The following is a 24,836-nucleotide window of genomic DNA, read 5'->3' as shown; positions in this document are numbered from 1 at the left end:
ATTGGGTGGAGTTAGCGAAAGTGGGTGGACGTAACGTGATGTCGTTAAGCAGCGCAAACAGTGACATCAGTGAGCTTTTAAGCGGTAGTCTCACAACCCGAATAGTAAACAATAAACATGGAGGACATGGAGTCGTTAGTGTGGCTGGTCTTGGTGCTGTGGCTTGTTGTCACCGACAACGCCAACAGATACTGGCAAGAGCGTATAGATGAGGCGAGGCGCATAAGGCTTCAAAAATTCTCGTAATTCTTCTTCTTCCGGGTTTACGGTGTTTACAGATCCCAGCGTGCTCGCGGGGCGTGTGTGGGCATGTGAGGACACTCCTCCTCACCAATCAGTGCACAGGGGAGTGTCTGCTCACGCCCCCAGCCTCACTTGGCTCGCTTTGGCTCGCTTCAGCCCCACTCCAAAACCGTGAGAGTTTTAGGGGCTAAGCAGGGCTGAAGCGAGCCGAGTCGTGCTGTTTTTTGGTAGTCGAAACGCGAGCCGTGTCGGGCTGAAGCGAGCTGAAAAAGGGTAGTGGAAAAGGGCCAGTAGTGAACTCTTGAACTGAGTATACATACCTAAAGTACCAGTTACCTAAAGTATTGGTATTATTTACATTGCAGCATACACATGACAGAAAGGGTGTGAACTGCTGAATTGTAAGCTTTAGTATTACACCTTATAATAATAGTGCGAGTGAGTGTGTGTGTGTGAGAGAGTTTGTGTGTTATTTGTGGGTGTCTGTATGTGTAGAGACATTCTGAGCAGTAATGTAAAGGCATCAGTCTATCTGGCTGTCTTGAATTGAGATCCATTTGCATGCATTCTCTGAAACAGTGTTCTCACCATTGCCTGTAATGTAAGTTTGGCTCACAACACATTTACTTTAACAATTCTAAAACTGTGCCATCAGAACTGTGAAGTTTTGTCTGACATAAAAGTCAAAACTGAACTGAACTGAGTGTATTGCTCAGCTACCTGAAGTATTGGCATTATTTACATTTCATTATCTTAAATTACATTAGAATGTAGAGCTATTAGTTCTGTGTGAAGACTATGCATTAGAGCAGACCTGGGCATTTTACGGCCCGCGGGCCGCATCCGGCCCATTGGTTCATTCTGACCGGCCCGCGTAAGGTTAATTAGAAATTACAAAATAAACGTATTTTCTAATTTTACCTCATGCATGGACTGAATGTGCATTGCTTTTATTTTGAAGTTGTGTTCAACAAAAACGCAATGAACATGACATGAAATCCCACGAAACCTAATCCCGCGATACCTACTTCCGTAATTTGTCCAGACCAACCACAAACTTGTACGTCATCCTTCAAACGGTCCAGCCAATCACAGTGTAACGTCACCAACAGGCGCCGGAGCCCGAGCTGATCTGTAGATCCGTTTCCTACACCGAATCGACTGATGATCATCCGTCAGCTGTGCTTCGCATCTCCACCTCAGACATTCAACCTGACTCTGATGCACTCGTTAAAGACCAACAGAGACTAGATTTCTCTCACTGAACAAATAAAAAACTGAAAAACACCAAATGAGGTGATTAGACTACAAATGTGGGCATTATTATTATATGATGTATCTTGCTTGATATTTGGAGTAGAAAGACAATATTGTGATGTCTTTATTGTGTTTTGGGGTGAATGTGACTAAAAATATATATATATATATATATATATATATATATATATATATCTCCATGTCATCCTCAAGCTCGGGTCCTCTACCAGAGGCCTGGGAGTTTGAGGGTTCTGCGCAGTATCTTCGATGTTCCTAGGACTGCGCTCTTCTGGACTGAGGCTTCAGATGTTGTTCCTGGGATTTGCTGGAGCCACTCTCCCAGTTTGGGGGTTACTGCCCCAAGTGCCCCCACTACCACAGGGACCACGCAACCCTTGACCTTCCACATCCGTTCCAGCTGCTCTTTCAACCCTTGATACTTCTCAAGTTTCTCATGTTCCTTCTTCCTGATGTTGGCGTCAGCTGGGATCGCCACATCTATCACCACCACCCTCTTCTGCTCTTTGTCCACCACCACTATGTCTGGTTGGTTAGCCAGGATCTGTTTGTCAGTCTGGAAGCTGAAGTCCCACAGAACCTTGGCCCTGTTGTTCTCAGCCACCTTCTGTGGTATGGCCCATTGGGACTTGGGTACTTCTATTCCATACTGGTTGCAGATGTTCCTGTATACTATCCCAGCCACTTGGTTGTGCCTCTCCATGTACGCTGATCCAGCTAGCATCTTACACCCTGCTACTATGTGCTGGACTGTTTCAGGGGCTTCTTTGCACAGTCTGCATCTTGGGTCTGATCTACTCTGGTAGATCCTGGCCTCTATGGCTCTTGTGCTTATGGCCTGTTCTTGTGCTGCCATGATTAGTGCCTCTGTGCTGTCTGTCAGTCCTGCATTATCCAGCCATATGGTACAAACGTTCACATTTTGTTAATCATTGTTTTGGGAAATTTGATTGAATAAATTACATTTTTTGCAAGGCAACCTCGTTTTTTTCCATACTCTTACCAGCTTGTAAAAACAACGTTATTTATTGCTTTATATAAAGAAATACAATTAATATTATGCAGAATTTAGTTCAGCCTTTTGGTCCGGCCCGCCACAAAATTTTCTGTTTCTCATGTGGCCCCATGGAAAAAATAATTGCCCACCCCTGTATTAAGGCCCGGTCACACAGCACTCCGCGTCTATATCACGTACAAAAAGATACAAAAATCTGGTGGACGTGGTCGTAAGTGGTAATTTTTGGTCAATTTTGGCTTTGCCGTGCTTTGTACGGGGTATGGCCGTCGGCGGCTGTTTCACTGCTGCAGCACTGCCAAATCACGGGTAACCGCGGCTCAGCGTCGTTGGAAGAGCGGCTTGCTGCGCATATAAAAGCGGTAGGATATGTTGAGCCTGTATCAGTTGGTTCTGTTGGTGCTGGAGCATTAAGATGAGGACATCACAGCGTTGAGGGTTCATGTTCACCCCTTGACATCTAGACTGCAAGTGCCGAGGTCTCAGAAAATTACGGTATTTACATGCCGCAAATCAGAAGTGATGCAGAAGTGATTAGACAGTGATCAATCGAATTTAGAACTTGTTTGAGACGTCGTTTAACGGGCTTAGACAGTGCTATGTACGCGGAAAAATCCATTTCTCAGTGATAAGCCGCTAAACACACGCTATATCCCGTGATACCAACGCGTAACACCCGTCCGATGACCGTGCTCTGCCCGTGATAGACCGCCAAACTTTCGCGTCTTACCACGTCTCCCCAAGTTTTAATAACGGCCGGGACACTGATTATCACATGTTTTTCACCTGTGTTGCACGTCTTTACCACGTGTGCCGGCCGTGGTTGTCCGCGGTCTAAAGTTTTGAGCAGTCCAAAACTTTTTGCCGCGTCCGACGCCGTTCCGATTTTCCCCTGCGTCCTGTCACGTCTGTATATCGACTGTAACACGTCTTAACTTCGACATCAACACGAACAACATCGTCTGCTTCACGGGAGAGCACTTTTGGACGGGTTTTGGCCGTGATAAAGCCGTAAAGCGCTGTGTGACCGGGCCTTTAGAGAGAGTGTGTGAGAGTGTATTATTTGTGTGTGTGTCTGTGTGAGTGAGTGAGAGAGAGAGTTACTCGAACAAGCCCGTTTACTCAGCCCTGCACAGGGCTGCCTGTGACAACGTAGTTTTGAATGTTTCTCGAAATGCTAACTAAAATGTAACAGGCAATGACAATGAAACGTTTCCCTTGGAAAGTTGGCATGACACCGCTGAACGGTCTGCCACTGCACTGACAATATTTTCTCACCTTCCCTCCTTCTCGTTCCCTGCTCTTCTGTTGGCTGTCCAAACCTTAATTTGGTTTGTTGCAACGTTTTCATTTTGCGCTCGGGTGAAGCTCTATAATGCGATGTGACTATTAGCCTACGTTAGGTTAGGTAGGCATATGTGATAGAGCGTAGACTACACCCTGCCTGTTTTATCCAAAACCCAACTTCCCCGGCTGACACTAGTATAGGCTACGTCGCGTGACGCTGCGTTAGACACGGCAACGATAGAGATAGAGGCTGAGAGATTTCAGATGACGTTAAACAAATGTGAATTTTATTGGAGGGAAATACAGATGACGTGTGGATGCGGACGCTGCGTTTTACATTGATCACTGCTCGAATTCAGCGTAGTCCAATTTGAAATTTCTGAAAAAAATACCGAGGACATGACCTCGGTGTCCTCGATGGTAGCTACGGCCATGGCTGCAGCTCATCAGCTGCTCAGGCCAGACACAAGGCTGTGGCCCTTAATACTGAACGTTCTCCACTTTGACATGACAATACAGCGTGTGTTTATGTGTTTAATAAAAGAATAAAATCGAATTCCTGCAAAAATATGATTTTGGAAATAATTAATCAATGCAGTGCATGTGTAGGTACTAAGGCAAAGAACATAGAAAAATCTTTTTATATACACAGTCAGAACAAAGAAGTCTTTCAAACTACACACACAGCTGAAGGCAACAGCCTATGGTCCTCAAAGTTGTGTGTGTGTGTGTGTGTGTGTGTGTAACATCAATGGGAAGTTGAATGTCCTTTGACACAGCCCACAGCCCACACAATCTCCTTTCCTTCTCTCACCCACACACACTCTTTCACTCAACCGTTCTTCTTTCTCATGCACATACTCTTGATGAACAATTGAGATGTTCTGTGCATAACTAGAAGACAGCTTGCCTATCAAACACACTTCCCCTTCACACACTCCATTTTGGCTTCTTTTTGGATTTGTGGATTGAAATGTGGCCGTGGAGCCCCTTTAATCAGCAGGGTCACAGCGGGACGGTGTACAGAGGCTTCAGCTGAACTATCAGAGCGAGCGAAAGGTGTGTGTGTGTGTGTGTGTGTGTGAGTGATCAGGAGGGACATGCTCTCCCTCTCTCTAAGGTTGTGTTCCTGTCATGGTGATGGAGGAAAGATGGCATCGTCTCTGATCCTCGTGCTCAATCACAGTGATGTATGGAGCTGCTCCTACAGCTCCAGCTTTGGGACACAGTCTGTACCTCAACATGCGTTCGTCCATTCTCACAATTTCCTTTTCCTTCTTTTCTCACGCTCAATCTCTCGGCCTTTTTTTCTTTGTCTCTTTCCTTATCTTTCTGCAGATAAATATTGTTCTGTCACTCTCAATCTCTGTGTGTCCATCTCTCTTTCTCCAAGGGTTTCCCTCTCTCACTCTCTCTCTCTCAATATCTCAGTGTCTCTCTAAGTGTTTCTATCTCTCTCAGTATCTTTTCAAGTGTTTCCCTCTTTCTCTCACTCTGTATCTGAGTGTTCCTCTCTCTCACTATCTCTCTCTGTGTGTATCCCCCCGAGTGTGTTTCTCTCTCTCTCTCTGTGTACCTTTCTCTCTGTGTATCCCCCGAGTGTCTCTCTCTCTCTCGGTGTATCCCCCGAGTGTCTCTCTATCTCTCTCTCTGTATCCCCCGAGTGTCTCTCTCTCTCTTTGTGTATCCCCTCGAGTGTTTCTCTCTCTGTACCTTTCTCTCTGTGTAGCCCCCCCGAGTCTCTCTCTCTCTCTCTGTGTGTATCCCCCGTGTCTCTCTCTCTCTCTCTCTCTCTGTATCCCCTCGAGTGTTTCTCTCTCTGTACCTTTCTCTCTGTGTACCCCCCCGAGTCTCTCTCTCTGTGTACCCCCCCCGAGTCTCTCTGTGTATCCCCCCGAGTGTCTGTCTGTCTCTCTCTCTCTCTGTGTACCCCCCCCGAGTTTCTCTCTCTCTGTGTATCCCCCCGAGTGTCTGTCTCTCTCTCTCTCTCTCTCTCTCTCTCTCTCTGTGTGTTACCCCCCCGAGTTTCTCTCTCTCTGTGTATCCCCCCGAGTGTCTGTCTCTCTCTCTCTCTCTCTCTCTCTGTGTGTACCCCCCCGAGTTTCTCTCTCTCTGTGTATCCCCCGAGTGTCTGTCTCTCTCTCTCTCTCTCTCTCTCTCTGTGTACCCCCCGAGTTTCTCTCTCTCTGTGTATCCCCCCGAGTGTCTGTCTCTCTCTCTCTCTCTCTCTGTGTGTGTACCCCCCCCGAGTTTCTCTCTCTCTGTGTATCCCCCCCGAGTGTCTGTCTCTCTCTCTCTCTCTCTCTCTCTCTCTCTGTCTGTGTATCCCCACGAGTGTCTCTCTCTCTCTGTGTACCTTTCTCTCTGTGTATCCCCCAAGTGTCTGTCTCTGACTCTCTCTCTGTGTCCCCCTCCGAGTGTCTGTCTGTGTCTCTCTCTCTCTCTGTATCCCCCCAAGTATCTCTCTCTCTCTCTGTATCTCTCTCCAAGTGTCTCTCTCTCTCTGTGTATCTCACCCCCAAATGTTTCTCTCTCTCGCTCCATCTCTCTCCCCCGAGTATTTCTCGCTCCCTCTCTCCACCAGAGCATCTCTCTCTCTCCCCCCCGAGTGTCTCTCTCTCTGCAAATTTCTCTCTGCCTGAGTGTTTCTCTCTCAGTATTTCTCTGAGTTTCTCTCTCTCAGTATTTCTGAGTGTTTCTACCTCCCTCATTTCTCTCTCTCTCTCCCCGTATTTCTCCAAGTGTTTCTTTCCGTCTCTCAGAGTTTCTCTCCCCAGTATCTCTCCCTCTGAGTTTATCCTATCTCTTTCTTTGAGTGTTTCTCTCTGTCTCTGAGTGTGCCTCTGTCTCTCTTTGCGTGTCTCCCATCCCCTTTCTCTATTTATTTCCCTCTCTATTATGTTTTTCTCTCTTTCATCTCTCCTGTCTGTTTGCATCTCTCATTCTCTCTGTTTCTCTTTTTACAGTATCCATGTTCTTTAACTATCCATATCTGTTCATTGATTTTTCAGTCTCTCTTATAATATCTTACCCGTTTCACAAGAGAATTCAATCAAAGAAAAAGTTTCTTTTTCCGGAAAAACATTAAAATGATAAACTTGGAAAATATTCTCTTCCGAACAGATAAAAACGAGCCCAAATAAGGCTGATTGTTGATCCAAAATAGTTATTGTCCTAAAAATTAAACATATGAAAGGAATTTCATCCTTTATAACACAACTGCCTGTGTGTATGTGTGTGTGTTCTGTCATTAATGTGAACAGTTTAAACCTCCTCCTCATCCATTAACGCAAACTCTGAGACAAAGCAAGGAATGTTTGTTAGCCGATGTGGCCAATTAATTATATTACACGCCAGTTAAAAACCTATAAAAAGGAGTGTGAAGTGGTTTAGGCTGTTTGAGAAATTGTAAGTATGGTATTAAAAAATGCAATACGTGTGTTTGAGTAGCTCGGGGCGGTGTGGTGCTGGAGTCTTTCTGAAACCGAGAAGAGGTCTTTAAACGGAGGAGTGTGTAAATTATGCATACCATTTTTTTCCATTCCTTTCATACCCTCTGTTTTTAGAAGAAGAGGGGGAAAAAAAAAACATGTTTGAAGGAAAACAGGCGTTTTGTGCCCTGTGTGTTTCCCTGGGCTTACGTGTGTGCGTGTGTGTGTGCACACGCGTGTTTGTCGCTAATCTGACAACGTTCCCTGGAGGTGTCCATCTCTCACCCTCGCATTGAAAACAGTCAAGAGCTGATCGTGGTGTGGATGGATGGCTGAAGGGTGTGTGTCCGTCCAATACACGAATGCTGTTGTAATGCATTTTGCCAACACGCTACATGTTGTGTGTCTTCAGTATGTAGTCATCCTCTCACCCCCCCACCAAGGAACCATAACCAATGAGTTCCTAAATGATTTCCCCTCACCATGTTTACTGAATCTGACCGTCAGTTATTTGCTGGAGATCCAGAGATAAAATGTAGCCGCATTTCTAAAATCGGTGCAAAATTAGACTGTAACCATGACAACAATTTGAACTAGGATGAAATTTACACTATTGCATTTGCACTATCGAAGTTGTCCTGCTAAATGAAAGTTTAAATAATAAATGAAGGAATTATTTATAGGCTCAACTGCAAAACGCTTTACTTGAAGTGGACAGGAAGAGCGATGTAACATAACTGAGACGCACGCATGCACCTTAACTGGATGAAAGTTAACTGGAAATGTTAAGATCACCCTGAAGTGAGCAGGATGGAAAATAAAGCCCGCTGATTTAAAGCAAGAGAATTCACACGAAGCTCCATTTCACAATCAGGACCGTTTACATGCACACTAATTCACTAACCTTATCCTGAATAGACATGTGGGATACGCTGATGTTATTCTATCCGTATACACTGGATATGAGCAATCGCACGCTCTGATTGACTACTCTACTACTAGGCTAGCAGATCATATACCGTGAGTAGAGAAAAACAAAATGGTGGAGAGAGTGTTGCTGAACCAATGGAGGAAGAAATAAAAACTAGTGCTGTCAAGCGATTAAAATATTTAATCGCGATTAATGTCGCGACTGTCATAGTTAACTCGCGATTAATCGCAATTTAATCGCACATTTTTGTCACATGAAAAACCATTGTAATTCTCTTATCAGCATAAAAAAGTGAATGGGCTTGCTTTGTACCAATGTTTTTTTTTATTGCAGAGCATAACACGTCTTGTCACAGCCACTGCAAAGTCGGGCTGGAGCCGCCGATGAGAAAACGAAACCTAAGCCGAGCACCGTGGCTCTTCGTCCCGAGGCGTGGGGCGAGTGCGCCCTGCCCGCACTGGTTCTTTGGGGGGAGGGCAGAGGACTCTGGCTGTGCGGGGCGTGGCATTACAGTCTAGCTGCTATCGTTTTTCTAAGCAAAGTCTCTGTTCCAAGTTCCTGGCAGTTTCAAAAGCTTATGAAAAACCTACATCATGTCACAGAGCGTTAATCTCGCGATAAAAAAATTATCGCCATTAAAATTGAGTCAAGTTAACGCGATAATAACGCGACATTTTTGACAGCACTAATAAAAATAGAACTACAAAAACAAACAAACAAACAAACAAACAGTGCTCTGAGAGCACAATATCCCCCACTGGCAACTCTGCCATAACTCTGGTAAAATGCGACCGAATTGAACGAAATTGCAATATGCGCATTACTGACATATAACAAAGAATCCTGCCAAGTTTTGTGAAATTCCTCCAAAAATTGTGAGAAGAGTTGATTTCAGAAGGTGAGTACCCTTCCCGGGACGACATCGCGAGGACAGACATCGCCACGACATAATCTCCCTTCGGGCCTTTCGGCCAGCGGGGGATAAAAATTGCGAGGGAAGTTGATTTCAGAAAGCAAGTACACCTTGATGAAATTGCCAAAGTACAAGTTTGTTAATAATCAAGGGCATAACTCTGGGAAAATCTGCCCAAATTAAACAAAATTTCAATCTGCGTATAACTGTCATATAACAAAGCCTTTTGCCAAGTTTTGTGAAATTCCTCCATAAATTGTGAGAGGAGTTGACGTCAGAAGGAAAACACGCCTTCATGAAATTGTTAAAGTATAACTTTGTTAATCAAGGGCTGTAACTCTGGTAAAACGTGACAGAATTTAACGAAATTGCAATATGCGTATTACCGACATATAACAAAGAATCCTGCCAAGTTTTGTGAAATTCCTCCAAAAATTGTGAGAGGAGTTGATTTCAGAAGGTGAGCACCCTTCCTGGGATGGACGGACGGACGGACGGATGCAGATCGCCATGACATAATCCTCCTTTGGGCCTTTCGGCCAACGGTGGATTAAAAAAAAAAAAAAGCAACAAAATATGGAATAAAGGTATTTGATCGATGTAGAACATTTTTTTTTCAAGAATTATTATTTTTATAGCGTTTTTCACAAATTGCTTCTGTCATTTCGCCGGCTTGTTTACATTCTTCATCTTTAAAGGAACAGTCCACCGTACTTCCATAATGAAATATGCTCTTATCTGAATTGAGACGAGCTGCTCCGTACCTCTCCGAGCTTTGCGCGACCTCCCAGTCAGTCAGACGCAGTCAGACGCGCTGTCACTCCTGTTAGCAATGTAGCTAGGCTCAGTATGGCCAATGGTATTTTTTGGGGCTGTAGTTAGATGCGACCAAACTCTTCTGCGTTTTTCCTGTTTACATAGGTTTATATGACCAGTGATATGAAACAAGTTCAGTTACACAAATTGAAACGTAGCGATTTTCTATGCTATGGAAAGTGCGCACTATAATGACAGGCGTACTAACACCTTCTGCACGCTTCGGCAGCGCATTGATATCTGAGCTCCGTATCAATGCGCTGCCGAAGCACACAGAAGGTGTTCGTACGCCTGTCATTATAGTGCGCACTTTCCATAGCATAGAAAATCGCTACGTTTCAATTTGTGTAACTGAACTTGTTTCATATCACTCCTCATATAAACCTATGTAAACAGGAAAAACGCGGAAGAGTTTGGTCGCATCTAACTACAGCTCCAAAAAATACCATTGGCCATACTGAGCCTAGCTACATTGCTAACAGGAGTGACAGCGCGTCTGACTGCGTCTGACTGACTGGGAGGTCGCGCAAAGCTCGGAGAGGTACGGAGCAGCTCGTCTCAATTCAGATAAGAGCATATTTCATTATGGAAGTATGGTGGACTGTTCCTTTAAGCATTAAGGTTTGTTGAAATTTTTTAGACTGGTACAAAAGCTCAAAGAAGTTTGAAAATTACAGAACTGAAAATATCCAAGGAAGAATTAAATAAATGTCGAAAGCTATTCTATACCTCGACACGACAGCAAGATGAAACTTTCTACAAAAAAAACAACACTAAAGTCAAATCGTGCCGCCATCGATAGGTTAAGAAGTCCGCTTCAGCAGAAATGACTGTCAGACGTTTTATATAAAAAGGTTTTTATTTATCGAGTTTGCAAAAAATAAAAATGCTCCGTTTCTCAAAATCCAGTAAATAAAACAGTTATTCCATTCAACCTCATCATACATGGATTATAGCTCATGCATGACTCGATTTCGTGGAATAACTTAATTGTTTGAGTTTTAGGAACATTCTTTGAACATATACAGTGCTGAGCGTAAATGAGTGCACCCCCTTTGAAAAGTAACATTTGAAACAATATCTCAATGAACACAAACAATTTCCAAAATGTTGACAAGACAAAGTTTAATATAACATCTGTTTAACTTATAACGTGAAAGTAAGGTTAATAATATAACTTAGATTACACATTTTTTTCAGTTTTACTCAGATTAGGGTGGTGCAAAAATGAGTGCACCCCACAACAAAAACTACTACATCTAGTACTTTGTATGGCCTCCATGATTTTTAATGACAGCACCAAGTCTTCTAGGCATGGAATGAACAAGTTGGCGACATTTTGCAACGTCAATCTTTTTCCATTCTTCAACAACGACCTCTTTTAGTGACTGGATGCTGGATGGAGAGCGACGCTCAACTTGTCTCTTCAGAATTCCCCATAGGTGTTCGATTGGGTTCAGATCAGGAGACATACTTGGCCACTGAATCACTTTCACCCTGTTCTTCTTCAGAAATCCAACAGTGGCCTTAGATGTGTGTTTAGTCACGTTGGAAAAGTGCACAACGACCAAGGGCACGGAGTGATGATAGCATCTTCTCTTTCAGTATAGAGCAATACATCTGTGAATTCATGATGCCATCAATGAAATGCAGCTCCCCGACACCAGCAGCACTCATGCAGCCCCACATAAGGACACTGCCACCACCATGTTTCACTGTAGGCACCAGGCATTTTTCTTTGTATTCCTCACCTTTGTGACACCATACAGTTTTGAAGCCATCAGTTCCAAAAACATTTATCTTGGTCTCATCACTCCAGAGTATAGAGTCCCAGTAGTCTTCATCTTTGTCAGCATGGGCCCTGGCAAACTCTAGGCGGGCTTTTTTGTGCCTGGGCTTTAGGAGAGGCTTCTTTCGTGGACGGCATCCATGCATGCCATTCCTCTGCAGTGTATGTCGTATTATGTCACGGGAAATAGTCACCCCAGTTTGATTTTCTACTTCTTTAGGTAACTGCAGTGAACTTGCATGCCGATTTTCTTCAACCCTTCTCATCAGAAGACTCTCCTGGCGAGGTGTCAACTTCCATGGACGTCTCTGTGAGATGGTTGCAGTTCCATGTTTCTTAAATTTTTGTACCACTTCTGCTACAGTATTCTGACTGATAAGTAAAGCTTTGCTGATCTTCTTGTAGCCTTCACCTTTGTGGTGGAAATAAATTATTTTCTTTGTGGAATTTTGAAGAGACAAGTTGAGCATCGCTCTCCATCCAGCATCCAGTCACTAAAAGAGGTCGTTGTTGAAGAATGGAAAAAGATTGATGTTGCAAAATGTCGCCAACTTGTTCATTCCATGCCTAGAAGACTTGGTGCGGTCATTAAAAATCATGGAGGCCATACAAAGTACTAGATGTAGTAGTTTTTGTTGTGGGGTGTACTCATTTTTGCACAACCCTAATTTGAGTAAAACTGAAAAAATGTGTAATCTAAGTTATATTATTAACCTTACTTTCACGTTATAAGTTAAACAGATGTTATATTAAACTTTGTCTTGTCAACATTTTGGAAATTGTTTGTGTTCATTGAGACATTGTTTCAAATGTTACTTTTCAAAGGGGGTGCACTCATTTACGCTCAGCACTGTATTATGGAACACAGCGCATTATGGAATGAATGAATATACGTCTCCGTTTGTGACCCTCAGCCTCTTGCCTGTTAACGTTCAGCTTTGTGCGTTGTACATGAACCAATCAATCAATCAATCAATCAATCAATCAATCAATCAATCAATCAATCAGAGAATCCATGGCTGCATGTAAACAGGAATATTAGTGGAATATTTCTTTTCATTAGCCATGTAAATAACTTGGTAGAAAATATTGTTGGTGTTTTTTTTGTTTTTTTTTTAAATAAGAGCAAACGCTGGAATATTTTGCGCATGTAAACATAGCGACTGTGGTGTTCTTTGCCTCGACCTCTTAAGGGGTGTTCACACGGCACATATTTGCATCGATGCTGCACCGATGTATTTTGTTGCGATATATCTTACACCGGTGTAAATTTTGTCGAGCGTTCACACGTCACAACCCTGCTTACTAGAGAGAAGCGTGTTAGCACCGGTGCAGCCCCACTTGCGTTCACATGGCAGTTTTTGCGACCGTGCTATACGATAGTAATAATGCGGAAATGAAATATGCGCATGCATGAAAATGTACTTCCTTTTCCCGGTTGTCATGGCAACACCAAGCGCCGGGAAAACAACGTGGATGAAGACACCAGTGTTGCCAGATACTGCTGACGTTTTCCATCCCAAAATATGTTCAAATCCGCCAAAATGCACTTAAAACCGCCCAATCTGGCAACACTGGAAGACACGCAGTTCTGTTGTTGTTGATATTCGCCATTTTGGAAGCGCAAAATACCAGGATGCAAATTATGCAATGCCCGTATGTAATCAACTCTCCTCACGCGTAGCGAGTCTACCCCTGTAGCGTTCAGACGTCCCATTTTATATCGGTGCTGCCCCGCAAACTAGCATTTACTCCGGAGTAAATTTCTTAAACCACCTCCCGAGCAGGGTTAGATTTGCACCGGTTTAAGCAGCTTTCAGGGGCTACACCGGTATAACTTTGTACAGTGCGAACGCTCTACCGGGGCAGCCCCGGTGCTACACCGGAGTAAAAGTTGCCGTGTGAACACCCCTTTAGACTAATTTCTGGTATCAAACCTTCTCATAGACGTTGTTCAGTAATAGGGATTTAAAAAAAAGTTTTAATGGGAATAAACAAACTATTTCTGAATACAAGTTCTGTCCATCATGTTTGTGCAGCCTTCATGCAGTGAACACTATTATAAATCGGCCTAAAATAAATAAAAAATAAAAATAAAGGACCTTAGAACACTGCTTTCCAAACCCGAACAGATTTCATCCCAGGAGCACAAATGCTGCTCAGATATACCGCCTGCCCCGCTAACCTCCTCCCATATGGAATGTATGGTGCACGATATCATCATAACCCGTCGGTAGACCGTGTCTGGTTGTGTGCGAGTAGTCGGCGTGGCTGTGTTACCTGTACGGAGTTGAGTCTGCAGTAGCCGTTGAGAGGGAAGCGGATGACGTGGGTGGGGTCCTGGTTCCAGCCAGCGTTCACCGAGTTGCACATGACGTCTCCTGTCTCGGGGAAGATCTCCTCGATGAGGATCTTCTCCCCGCTCAGCGCAATTCTCTCTCCGAGGTCGGGGGTCACGCGCACCACCAGACACTCGCAGGGCTGAGCCGAGCGCCGCTGATCACGCTCCTGCTTCCAGCGCTCCAGCTCTTTCAGCATGGGCGTGAGCTGGTAATACCGCGCCTCCTCGTACAGCAGGTTAAAGTCCTGCAGAGACAGATGGAACAGACGGGGGGGGGGATATAAATAATAATAACCCTGATCTTTACACAAAACATGCCTTCAAATAACATCTTAATGTATTTTTGATGGATGCCAACATGTCCGTGTGAACCTGGTCTAACACGGCTCTATGCGTTCCTTCATCCCAGATATGTGGCCCTCTGCAAGCAGGCCCCTCCCCCTGCCTCCCCCTCTCCTCAGGGCATTTAGCCAAGAGTGATTTGCCCCTCCTGCTCCTGTCTTTAATTTCCCATGAGTCCAGATGGCAGCATTCCCATGCAGTGTCTATGAGCGATGCCGCAGTCTTGAGGAGAAACACGAGGAGCAGAGAGATAAAGAAAGATAGAGAAGCATACAGAAAAACAAAGTATATTTTTTTTCCTCTCTTTCTTTCCTTTTCTTTTAAAAACAGGACTGCTTGAATTGGCTGCATTTCTCTCTCTCTCTCTCTAAAAAACTATTTGCTTTAATAACACTGTAACTAAAGCATTAATAATATTGCTCAAGCAATTCAATGGTAAATATCTTTATTATTATTATTTATTACTGTACGTATTGAATGGTAACTTCTTGACGCTGTAACATGTTAACACGAGTAACACTCAACACCGTGCAGATCCTGCTTTGGCAAAATGGACAATCTTCAGGTCATGGCTTCTTTCGCAAGTAACCCGGTGAAATAAAGGTATGGGAAAAAAAAAACCTGGTAAAACATCAGTCTTGGTGCTTTTAGACTTAAGTGCTGCATCTGACACGGTAGATCATTTCATACTGTTACATCGACTGGAGCATTGGGTTGGATTTACTGGTATAGTAATCAACTGGTTAAAATCTTACCTACAACAAAGATTTTTTTATGTGGCCATTGGAGGCCACAGTTCATCACCCGTGTCCTTGAACTGTGGGGTTCCCCAGGGCTCAATCCTGGGACCATTACTATTCAACCTTTATATGCTCCCACTTGGACAAATTATTAAGAATAACTCAATAAACTTCCATAGCTATGCAGATGACACTCAGCTTTACTTAGCTATGTCACCTAATGACTATGCCCCTCTTGAGTCTCTTCATAGATGCATTGACCAAATTAACAAATGGATGTCTCACAATTTTCTTCAGCTGAACGCAGATAAAACTCATCTCATCTCATTATCTCTAGCCGCTTTATCCTGTTCTACAGGGTCGCAGGCAAGCTGGAGCCTATCCCAGCTGACTATGGGCGAAAGGCGGGGTACACCCTGGACAAGTCGCCAGGTCATCACAGGGCTGACACATAGACACAGACAACCATTCACACTCACATTCACACCTACGCTCAATTTAGAGTCACCAGTTAACCTAACCTGCATGTCTTTGGACTGTGGGGGAAACCGGAGCACCCGGAGGAAACCCACGCAGACATGGGGAGAACATGCAAACTCCGCACAGAAAGGCCCTCGCCGGCCCCGGGGCTCGAACCCAGGACCTTCTTGCTGTGAGGCGACAGTGCTAACCACTACACCACCATGCCGCCGCAGATAAAACTGAAGTAATTATATTTGGCAAAAAGGAGGAAAGGCTTAGGATTGCCACTGTTCTTGAAACTAAGGGACTTAAAGCAAAGGATACTGTCAAAAACCTTGGTGTCCTTATTGACAGCGAACTTAACTTCAACAGTCATATGAAAGTGGTAAAAAAGTCTGCATTCTATCACCTAAAAAACATTTCTAAACTCAGGGGTCTCATGTCAAAACATGATCTAGAAAAACTTATTCATGCTTTCATCTCCAGTAGGGTTGATTACTGCAATAGCCTTTTCACAGGTCTTCCAAAAAAGACCATCAAAGAGCTTCAACTAATCCAAAATGCAGCAGCAAGGGTTCTTACAAGAACAAAAAGGGCAGTCCATATCACTCCAATCGTAAGGTCTCTGCACTGGCTCCCAGTGAGCTACAGAATTGACTTTAAGGCACTACTTCTATTTAAAACATTAAATGGGATGGGACCCAGCAGTGGCAGCTGGTAGTCTTTCAAACAGAGGAGGCTGGTCGGTTACGATATTTCCAGATTTTAAAAGAAAAAACATAAATTTTGCCCATACTCTTGCCTCTGATCTGGCTGATTGTTGGCAGCGTCACAAACTGTGAAATAACAGGTTCTTTTGGCCCATTAGCCTACTGTCCAATATACATGATGGTGGTGTTGGGGGGGTATATTTTAACATTTTATATTTTAAAATTGTGGCATGTTGTTTAAAAATTGATCATTATTGAAAGCAGCTCTTTGTCAGGAACCTCAGCAGTAGAGCTGGGTGCCACACATTTCATTCAATGACACTTTCTCTATATTTTACTTATTTTGACTGAGAAATGTTTTATTGACAATTTTGATAACCCTTCACTTTTAATCCAGGTCTGTAGTGTGAAATGTTCTCGGCTGTGTTTTTGTTTAAAAATGTTTTCCAAATTGTAGCTGTGTTTAATTCATATCCAGAAAAATATATATTCCAATATAATATACTCAGCATAAACATTTTAAATAGATTCTATATTTTTGGTCCATCCATGACATATTACTAAAGTAGCCTATTTACTGTTGTTGATGTGGGTCACTTGCTGTTAGCCAATTCACTTTCTCATTCCAGGAGAGCTGAAAGGAACGAGTATTATTCCCTACCTTTTTCACCAAGTCAATTTGAGGCGTTGGTCTACCCTGCTCTTTAATTTTAATTTTTTCCTCGAAAGGAAGACTGGCAAATGGCTTCGCCAGAATTAAATCAGCAATGCTTGGCATCCGTGCGCAGCTTTCTTGCTAGCTGACTAGCCCCCTCAAGTTCAAGTTCAGTCACTCAAATAAACGAAATTTCTGGAACTAAGATAGCAAACTTGACAACACTATATTTACACTTTATTTACAATGAAAATATATACAAACTAAAAAAGCTGGTAGAAACCGTATGTAATGAATGAAATCGAAATGTAAGCTGATCTCTTACAATACACCACAGCACTTGCGAATCCGCATGGGACTGAACTGAAATTCACCGCTGCCTGTCTATAGTTGGAATGAGCTGTCAATCAAAGAAAATATCCGGCCGCTTTCACCAATCACCAGTCTCCTCGCGGAAACTGCCATATCCCTCCCATGTGAGGCTCGGAGTCCGTAGGCGGGCGTTTTCGCAGTATTTGTCCAATAATCGTCTTGCATTTTGAGATTGAAAAGCGCAGAGCTCCCAAATGCCATTGAAGCCCACTGAGGCTGCGCTGCATCGCGCTGTCACGAGGGGGAGAAACTCACGCACACATTAAAGTTATAAGGGCATTTTTAGAGGAGGCTGAGCCTCCCTCGTTGTCTTAGAGCAATCGCCCGTGGGACCCAGCTACCTACTGGATATGTTTCAATTATATGCACCAACTAGGTCTCTAAGATCACAGGAGAAAAACTTGCTAGTAATACCAGCTGTCAGAACGAAGTGTGGTGAAGCAGCCTTTAGTTGCTATGCTGCTAAGCTTTGGAACCAACTTCCAGATGATATCAAAAATGCTCCTACTGTTGTTAGTTTTAAATCCAGGCTCAAGACAAAGCTGTTTTCAGATGCTTTCACTTGATTAATTTTTACCTAAAGTGTAATTAATTTCCTTTAACATCTCATCTCATTATCTCTAGCCGCTTTATCCTGTTCTACAGGGTCGCAGGCGAGCTGGAGCCTATCCCAGCTGACTACGGGCGAAAGGCGGGGTACACCCTGGACAAGTCACCAGGTCATCACAGGGCTGACACATAGACACAGACAACCATTCACACTCACATTCACACCTACGCTCAATTTAGAGTCACCAGTTAACCTAACCTGCATGTCTTTGGACTGTGGGGGAAACCGGAGCACCCGGAGGAAACCCACGCGGACACGGGGAGAACATGCAAACTCCACACAGAAAGGCCCTCGCCGGCCCCGGGGCTCGAACCCGGACCTTCTTGCTGTGAGGCGACAGCGCTAACCACTACACTACCGTGCCGCCCTTCCTTTAACATAATTTCTTTTAATTTTGATTTTAATGATTTTACTTTAATTCTTTATTTTAATTTCTTTTTAATTTTGGATTTTAATGATTTCACTTTTACTTTCATTCTTTGTTACTGTTCTTATGCTTTTATTTTTTGTGAAGCACATTGAATTGCCTGTGTGTATGAAATGTGCTATACAAATAAACTTGCCTTGCCTTTAAACAAAGATAATAATTGACGTTCCTGTCCTTGATCATTCACATAACAGCGACCGATGAGTCTTATCCATCTACGTATATTGTTTTTATTTATGATTTCAAAAAAATTGTCAGAATATTTCTAAGTAGTAAACAGTGAACGAAGGCTAGTTTGAAAGAGAGAGAGAGGAACCGTGGACAATGCAACACTTGTACTCTGGTCGCATATTGATGAAGTTTTTGGAAAATACCATTAAGGTAGGACATCATCATCAAAGTGCAGGTGTCTATTCCCCCCCCCCCCCCCCCTTATCCTTTCTCAGTTTTGCCTCAATCTGCGTCACTATTCTTAGCAAGCACGACATCAAAGCTGGACAAAACCCCCAAATAAATCATCTCAACACAAACCTCGTAACACATTTCAACTTCAGGTGTCAAGAAAGACGTGAGAATGACTCAGAATCATAATTCCATTCAGGCAGACTGTTTGAGCTTCACAATAATGATGCAGAGAGAGAGAGAGAGAGAGAGAGAGAAGTCATCAAAAACAAGACCGGGAACAAGAGAAAACCAAACGGAGACTGAGAGCCGAGCTGTTAGTTTCAAGAGATCTTCTGGCAGCATGACGACACTGCAGTAAACCCTCTGGCTAGAGGACATTTCAAGTGCAAATCTGTCTTTTACTTTTGTAAATGAGGTAACACCACAGCAATAGTTCCTCAAAAGATGAGAACTGTTGCACTATTCGTGCTCACGAGTCATACTTCTTATACTACGTTGCAAAATACTGTTCGCATTTTAGTAAATGCTGAGGCCACCCCTTAACCATCCCAACCCTCTGATCATCACTCAGATCACTGGTTCTTACTTCAAACTGGTGGGAGACAATATCTTGGGCCATTTCTAAACATATAACACCAGGGGTTCTCAACCTTTTCTGCTTTAAGGCCCATCTACTCATACTTGGACCGAGTCGGGGCCCATTAAAAAAGATCCCCAATTATTTTGCCTCACCTATTCTATTAGAATCTAATAATCTATTGTAAAGTGTATTAAGTTCAAGTTCAAGTCAACTTTATTATCAATAATGCCATGTGCGCAGGACATACAGAGAACTGAAATTGCGTTTCCCTCTTATCCGCGGTGCAAACAGTAATAAACATGAAATATAAAATATAGGTAAAAGATATAAACTTAAAAAAGGGTACACACACACACACAAACTAAAGCTATCTAAGAAAAGACAGTGGCAGTCCAGAAAGTATAAATATGGCAAATGTGGCAGTGTGAACAGAATTAACGGTATAAATTTAAATGTGACAAATGACGATATAAACAGAATGAACAATGTAAACGGGAACAGCAGTCTGACAGTATAGTAGGGCAAAATAGCACGATATAAACAGAATTATCAGTATAAATATAAATAAATATGGCAGTATGAGCAGAATTTACAGTGCAAGTACAACCCCGATTCCAAAAAAGTTGGGACAAAGTACAAATTGTAAATAAAAACGGACAGCAACACATCTCAAAAAAGTTGGGACAGGGGCAATAAGAGGCTGGAAAAGTTAAAGGTACAAAAAAGGAACAGCTGGAGGACCAAATTGCAACTCATTAGGTCAATTGGCAATAGGTCATTAACATGACTGGGTATAAAAAGAGCATCTTGGAGTGGCAGCAGCTCTCAGAAGTAAAGATAGGAAGAGGATCACCAATCCCCCTAATTCTGCGCAGACAAATAGTGGAGCAATATCAGAAAGGAGTTCGACAGTGTAAAATTGCAAAGAGTTTGAACATATCATCATCTACAGTGCATAATATCATCAAAAGATTCAGAGAATCTGGAAGGATCTCTGTGCGTAAGGGTCAAGGCCGGAAAACCATACTGGGTGCCCGTGATCTTCGGGCCCTTAGACGGCACTGCATGACATACAGGCATGCTTCTGTATTGGAAATCACAAAATGGGCTCAGGAATATTTCCAGAGAACATTATCTGTGAACACAATTCACCGTGCCATCCGCCGTTGCCAGCTAAAACTCTATAGTTCAAAGAAGAAGCCGTATCTAAACACGATCCAGAAGCGCAGACGTCTTCTCTGGGCCAAGGCTCATTTAAAATGGACTGTGGCAAAGTGGAAAACTGTTCTGTGGTCAGACGAATCAAAATTTGAAGTTCTTTATGGAAATCAGGGATGCCGTGTCATTCGGACTAAAGAGGAGAAGGACGACCCAAGTTGTTATCAGCGCTCAGTTCAGAAGCCTGCATCTCTGATGGTATGGGGTTGCATTAGTGCGTGTGGCATGGGCAGCTCACACATCTGGAAAGACACCATCAATGCTGAAAGGTATATCCAGGTTCTAGAGCAACATATGCTCCCATCCAGATGACGTCTGTTTCAGGGAAGACCTTGCATTTTCCAACATGACAATGCCAAACCACATACTGCATCAATTACAGCATCATGGCTGCGTAGAAGAAGGGTCCGGGTACTGAACTGGCCAGCCTGCAGTCCAGATCTTTCACCCATAGAAAACATTTGGCGCATCATAAAACGGAAGATACGACAAAAAAGACCTAAGACAGTTGAGCAACTAGAATCCTACATCAGACAAGAATGGGTTAACATTCCTATCCCTAAACTTGAGCAACTTGTCTCCTCAGTCCCCAGACGTTTACAGACTGTTGTAAAGAGAAAAGGGGATGTCTCACAGTGGTAAACATGGCCTTGTCCCAACTTTTTTGAGATGTGTTGTTGTCATGAAATTTAAAATCGCCTAATTTTTCTCTTTAAATGATACATTTTCTCAGTTTAAACATTTGATATGTCATCTATGTTCTATTCTGAATAAAATATGGAATTTTGAAACTTCCACATCATTGCATTCCGTTTTTATTTACAATTTGTACTTTGTCCAACTTTTTTGGAATCAGGGTTGTATAAATATGGCAGATATGACAGTATAAACAGTATAACAGTGAAGTCTATCAAAGATAAAAGATGTACAAAGTGTAGACAGTATTGTAAACAGTTTTTACATATTGCAATTGAATTTCGTTAAAGTTCGTTAAAGTGGCTGGTGACATTTGGTTTGTGTATTAAGGGAAGGGGGTACTGGCCTGGGAGGGAGTTCAGCATCCTGACGGCTTGGTGGATTAATGGGATGCAACATCACTCCCTGTTACAGATGGGAGCTCAGGAATTATATAAATGCAATAAAAACAAGCTGTATTTAATTGTAGGTATTGTATTTAAAACTGTATGGATGTGCCAGAAGCCAAACCACGCACACAGGTCATTCTCAGTCAAAAGGGATTAATGATCCAAAAGTGGAGTCTGGTCCATTAACACAAGAACTTATTGCCATGTTTGTGTTGGGCAAACAAGCAAGTTATTAAAACCAAGAAGTTCACTCAAAATAAGTGAAACCACTTCTTTTATAGAAGCCACTTAATTGGATTAGATCCTTATACGCTAACAACGAAGGATTTTTCCTACAAGTTGGAAAATTGTCCATCCGTTGAGTTCCCTGACGTCTCAAACTACCTGGTGCTGCAGACATCGTTCTACACGGACAAACAGATGAAAACCTGGAAGAGCACGGAGATGTACCGTACAACTTTTTATACGTGGCTGGGTTAAAGATCTGAGGATCAGGACACTACAAGATAGACGGATCTAAGTGCAGGAAGAGAGTGTTTATTAGCAGGCGTGATATTTACAAAAGCAAAATAGAAAGCAGAACATTTAAACAGTGTTTTAAATGTGGCTTGAAACAAACGTGACAGTGATAATACTTCGCAAAGCCTCTGTGAAAACAGCGTCCGTATCTGTGCATGTGGATTGTGCTCAAATCAGTATCAGGTGTTTCCCATAATGACTGGGTCCCAAGCTAATTGAGCTGCACCAGGCTTAAGTGCGCAAAGGCGTGACAGTCAAGTGTTCACCTGCTGTGTAACCACAACTTTTCGCTCACGTGTATATCGCCAAGCATCGCCACCAAAATGCCTCATTTTCATTGATAACCCATCGCAAAGCATCACGAGCTGTAGAGTGACTGTAGCTTAATGAGGTGGATGTGATGTTGGATGCAATCCAGCAATCGTACCCTACTACGAGTAAAAATAAATAAATAAATAAATAAATAAGCTTCAACTTGGGGGGGGGGGCAAACAAACAAAAACCAAACATTCACAGCCCACTAGATGGCACGTCACGGCCCATTGATGGGGTACAGCCCAGTGGTTGAGAAACACTGCTATACACTAAACAAACTGTTCTACTAAACATTCATGAGCAGGTCCTGCTACTAATAAACGGATCAGGGTGTGAAAGAAGAAAGATGTTGAGTTTCTTACTTGCTCCTGCCAAAATAAACAGTCAAGGACCGGGGCGAATGGTGCGCCACCAAGAATACCATCAATAACAGCAGAAAACTCAACTTGACCACAACAACAAAGCTCCAAGAAAGCTTGTAAATGGAGGCACAGCTACACTATGTAGACGAAAGCTTGTTTAGTGACCTTCATAGCCATGTGGTTCTTCCACAAACTATTGCCACAAAGTCTGAGGCAATTGTATAGAATGTCTTCGTATACTGTAGAAATAGAATTTCCCTTCACTGGAACCAAGAGGTCCAAACCTGTTCCAGCATGACAATGCCCCTGTGCACAAAGCCAGCTCCATGAAGACACGGTTGGCCAAAGTTGGAGTGGAAGAACCAGAGTGTGTCCTGCACAGAGCTCAGACATCAACCCCACTGAACACCTTTAGGAGGAACTGGAACACCGACTGCACTCCAGGCCTCCTCATCTCACTCACAATCTAATGGAAAGCCGAGTGGAAGTCCCAGAGGAGTGGAGTGGACTAAATGTGGAATGGGATGTTCAACAAGCACACATGGGTGCGATGGGGTGTGATGGTCAGGTGTCCACATACTGTACTTTCAGCCATATAGTATACATACAATATATGAACTAACAATCTCAGCGGGTTGGTGAAGAATGTTCACATCACATTACACGAGAGCATATTGTCTTCTTAGAAACAGACACAATAATGGTGAAAGCCATGGTGAATGGAGGCATCCTGAGTTTAATATCCTGCTGATAAATCAGAAGCAGCATACTGAAGAAATGCCCGTGCCCAAACAAGACCCTGGGGGTGACCGAGTTGATGAGCACAGTACACGCTGAGGTTAGGCACTTTGGTTTTTGTTCCTTACTTACCCGACTATTGCATTTAAGCTAACCTGATTACGTGTTTCACGTATTCAAGTTATTTCAAGAAAAACAATCCTTGATAACTTTAGTTGTTTGTCTCATATCACGTCACCACAGGCTTGCTCATCAAGGATAAAATTAGCTCATGTTTAAAGTCTAATTTTTTGTAAAGCTGCTTTGAGACAATGTCTGTTGCTAAAAGCACTATACAAATAAACTTGACATGGAATAGCAGGGATGCTTCTCAAATGCGAAAGTCTGTCCTATACACTTGCCGAGAAGCCTGATCAGTGATGAGAAATTACTGTAACCGAGTTCAGTAAATGGCGGCACGGTGGTGTAGCGGTTAGCGCTGTTGCCTCACAGCAAGAAGGTCCGGCTTCGAGCCCCGTGGCCGACGAGGGCCTTTCTGTGCGGAGTTTGCATGTTCTCCCCGTGTCCGCGTGGGTTTCCTCCGGGTGCTCCGGTTTCCCCCACAGTCCAAAGACATGCAGGTTAGGTTAACTGGTGACTCTAAATTGACCGTAGGTGTGAATGTGAGTGTGAATGGTTGTCTGTGTCTATGTGTCAGCCCTGTGATGACCTGGCGACTTGTCCAGGGTGTACCCCGCCTTTCGCCCGTAGTCAGCTGGGATAGGCTCCAGCTTGCCTGCGACAATGTAGAACAGGATAAAGCGGCTAGAGATAATGAGATGAGATGAGTTTAGATATTTATTCTCAATTTTTAAAACATTTCCATCTCCATTTGTAGTTGAGAACATTGACTGCATGTTCACCAGGAAATAAAGTGAAACTGAGTTTAACCATCACGCGCTCTGGTTGGCTGGGAAGCCATGGCTTAATGGTTAGAGAAGCAGCTTTGGGACCAAAAGGTCACTGGTTTGATTCCCTGGACCAGCAGGAATGGGTGAAGCGCCGTTCAGCAAGGCAACTAACCCTTAAGCTGCTCTGGGTATGTTGTACATCACTCTGGATAAGAGCGTCCGCTAAATGCCATTAATGTAATGCAATACTTCAATTTAAAGTCCAAACAGTTACTCATCATTTAAAAGGGAAAGGAAGCTGAAGATTGAAACTTATTTGTAATCCAAAAGTTGGCTTGTATTTGCCGGTCACGCAAAACACTTTC

The 24,836-nt window shown here is 43.2% G+C and overlaps 1 protein-coding gene across 5 annotated transcripts in view; it reads right to left on the bottom strand.

The window, feature by feature from the left end:
- Positions 1–24,836, bottom strand: part of LOC132888124 (BTB/POZ domain-containing protein kctd15) — a 79,241-nt gene that overhangs the window by 14,025 nt on the left and 40,380 nt on the right. For all 5 annotated transcript variants that reach the window (XM_060924134.1, XM_060924133.1, XM_060924132.1 and 2 more), the window contains one exon: positions 13,981–14,286. In XM_060924134.1, the coding sequence (XP_060780117.1) occupies positions 13,981–14,286 (306 nt within the window). The remainder of the gene's footprint in view (positions 1–13,980; positions 14,287–24,836) is intronic.

This window comes from Neoarius graeffei, chromosome 6 (assembly GCF_027579695.1).
Source record: "Neoarius graeffei isolate fNeoGra1 chromosome 6, fNeoGra1.pri, whole genome shotgun sequence".
NCBI lineage: Eukaryota > Metazoa > Chordata > Actinopteri > Siluriformes > Ariidae > Neoarius > Neoarius graeffei.
The sequence above is the reverse complement of the archived record's forward strand: the minus strand, read 5'-3'. Positions and strand labels throughout refer to the sequence as shown.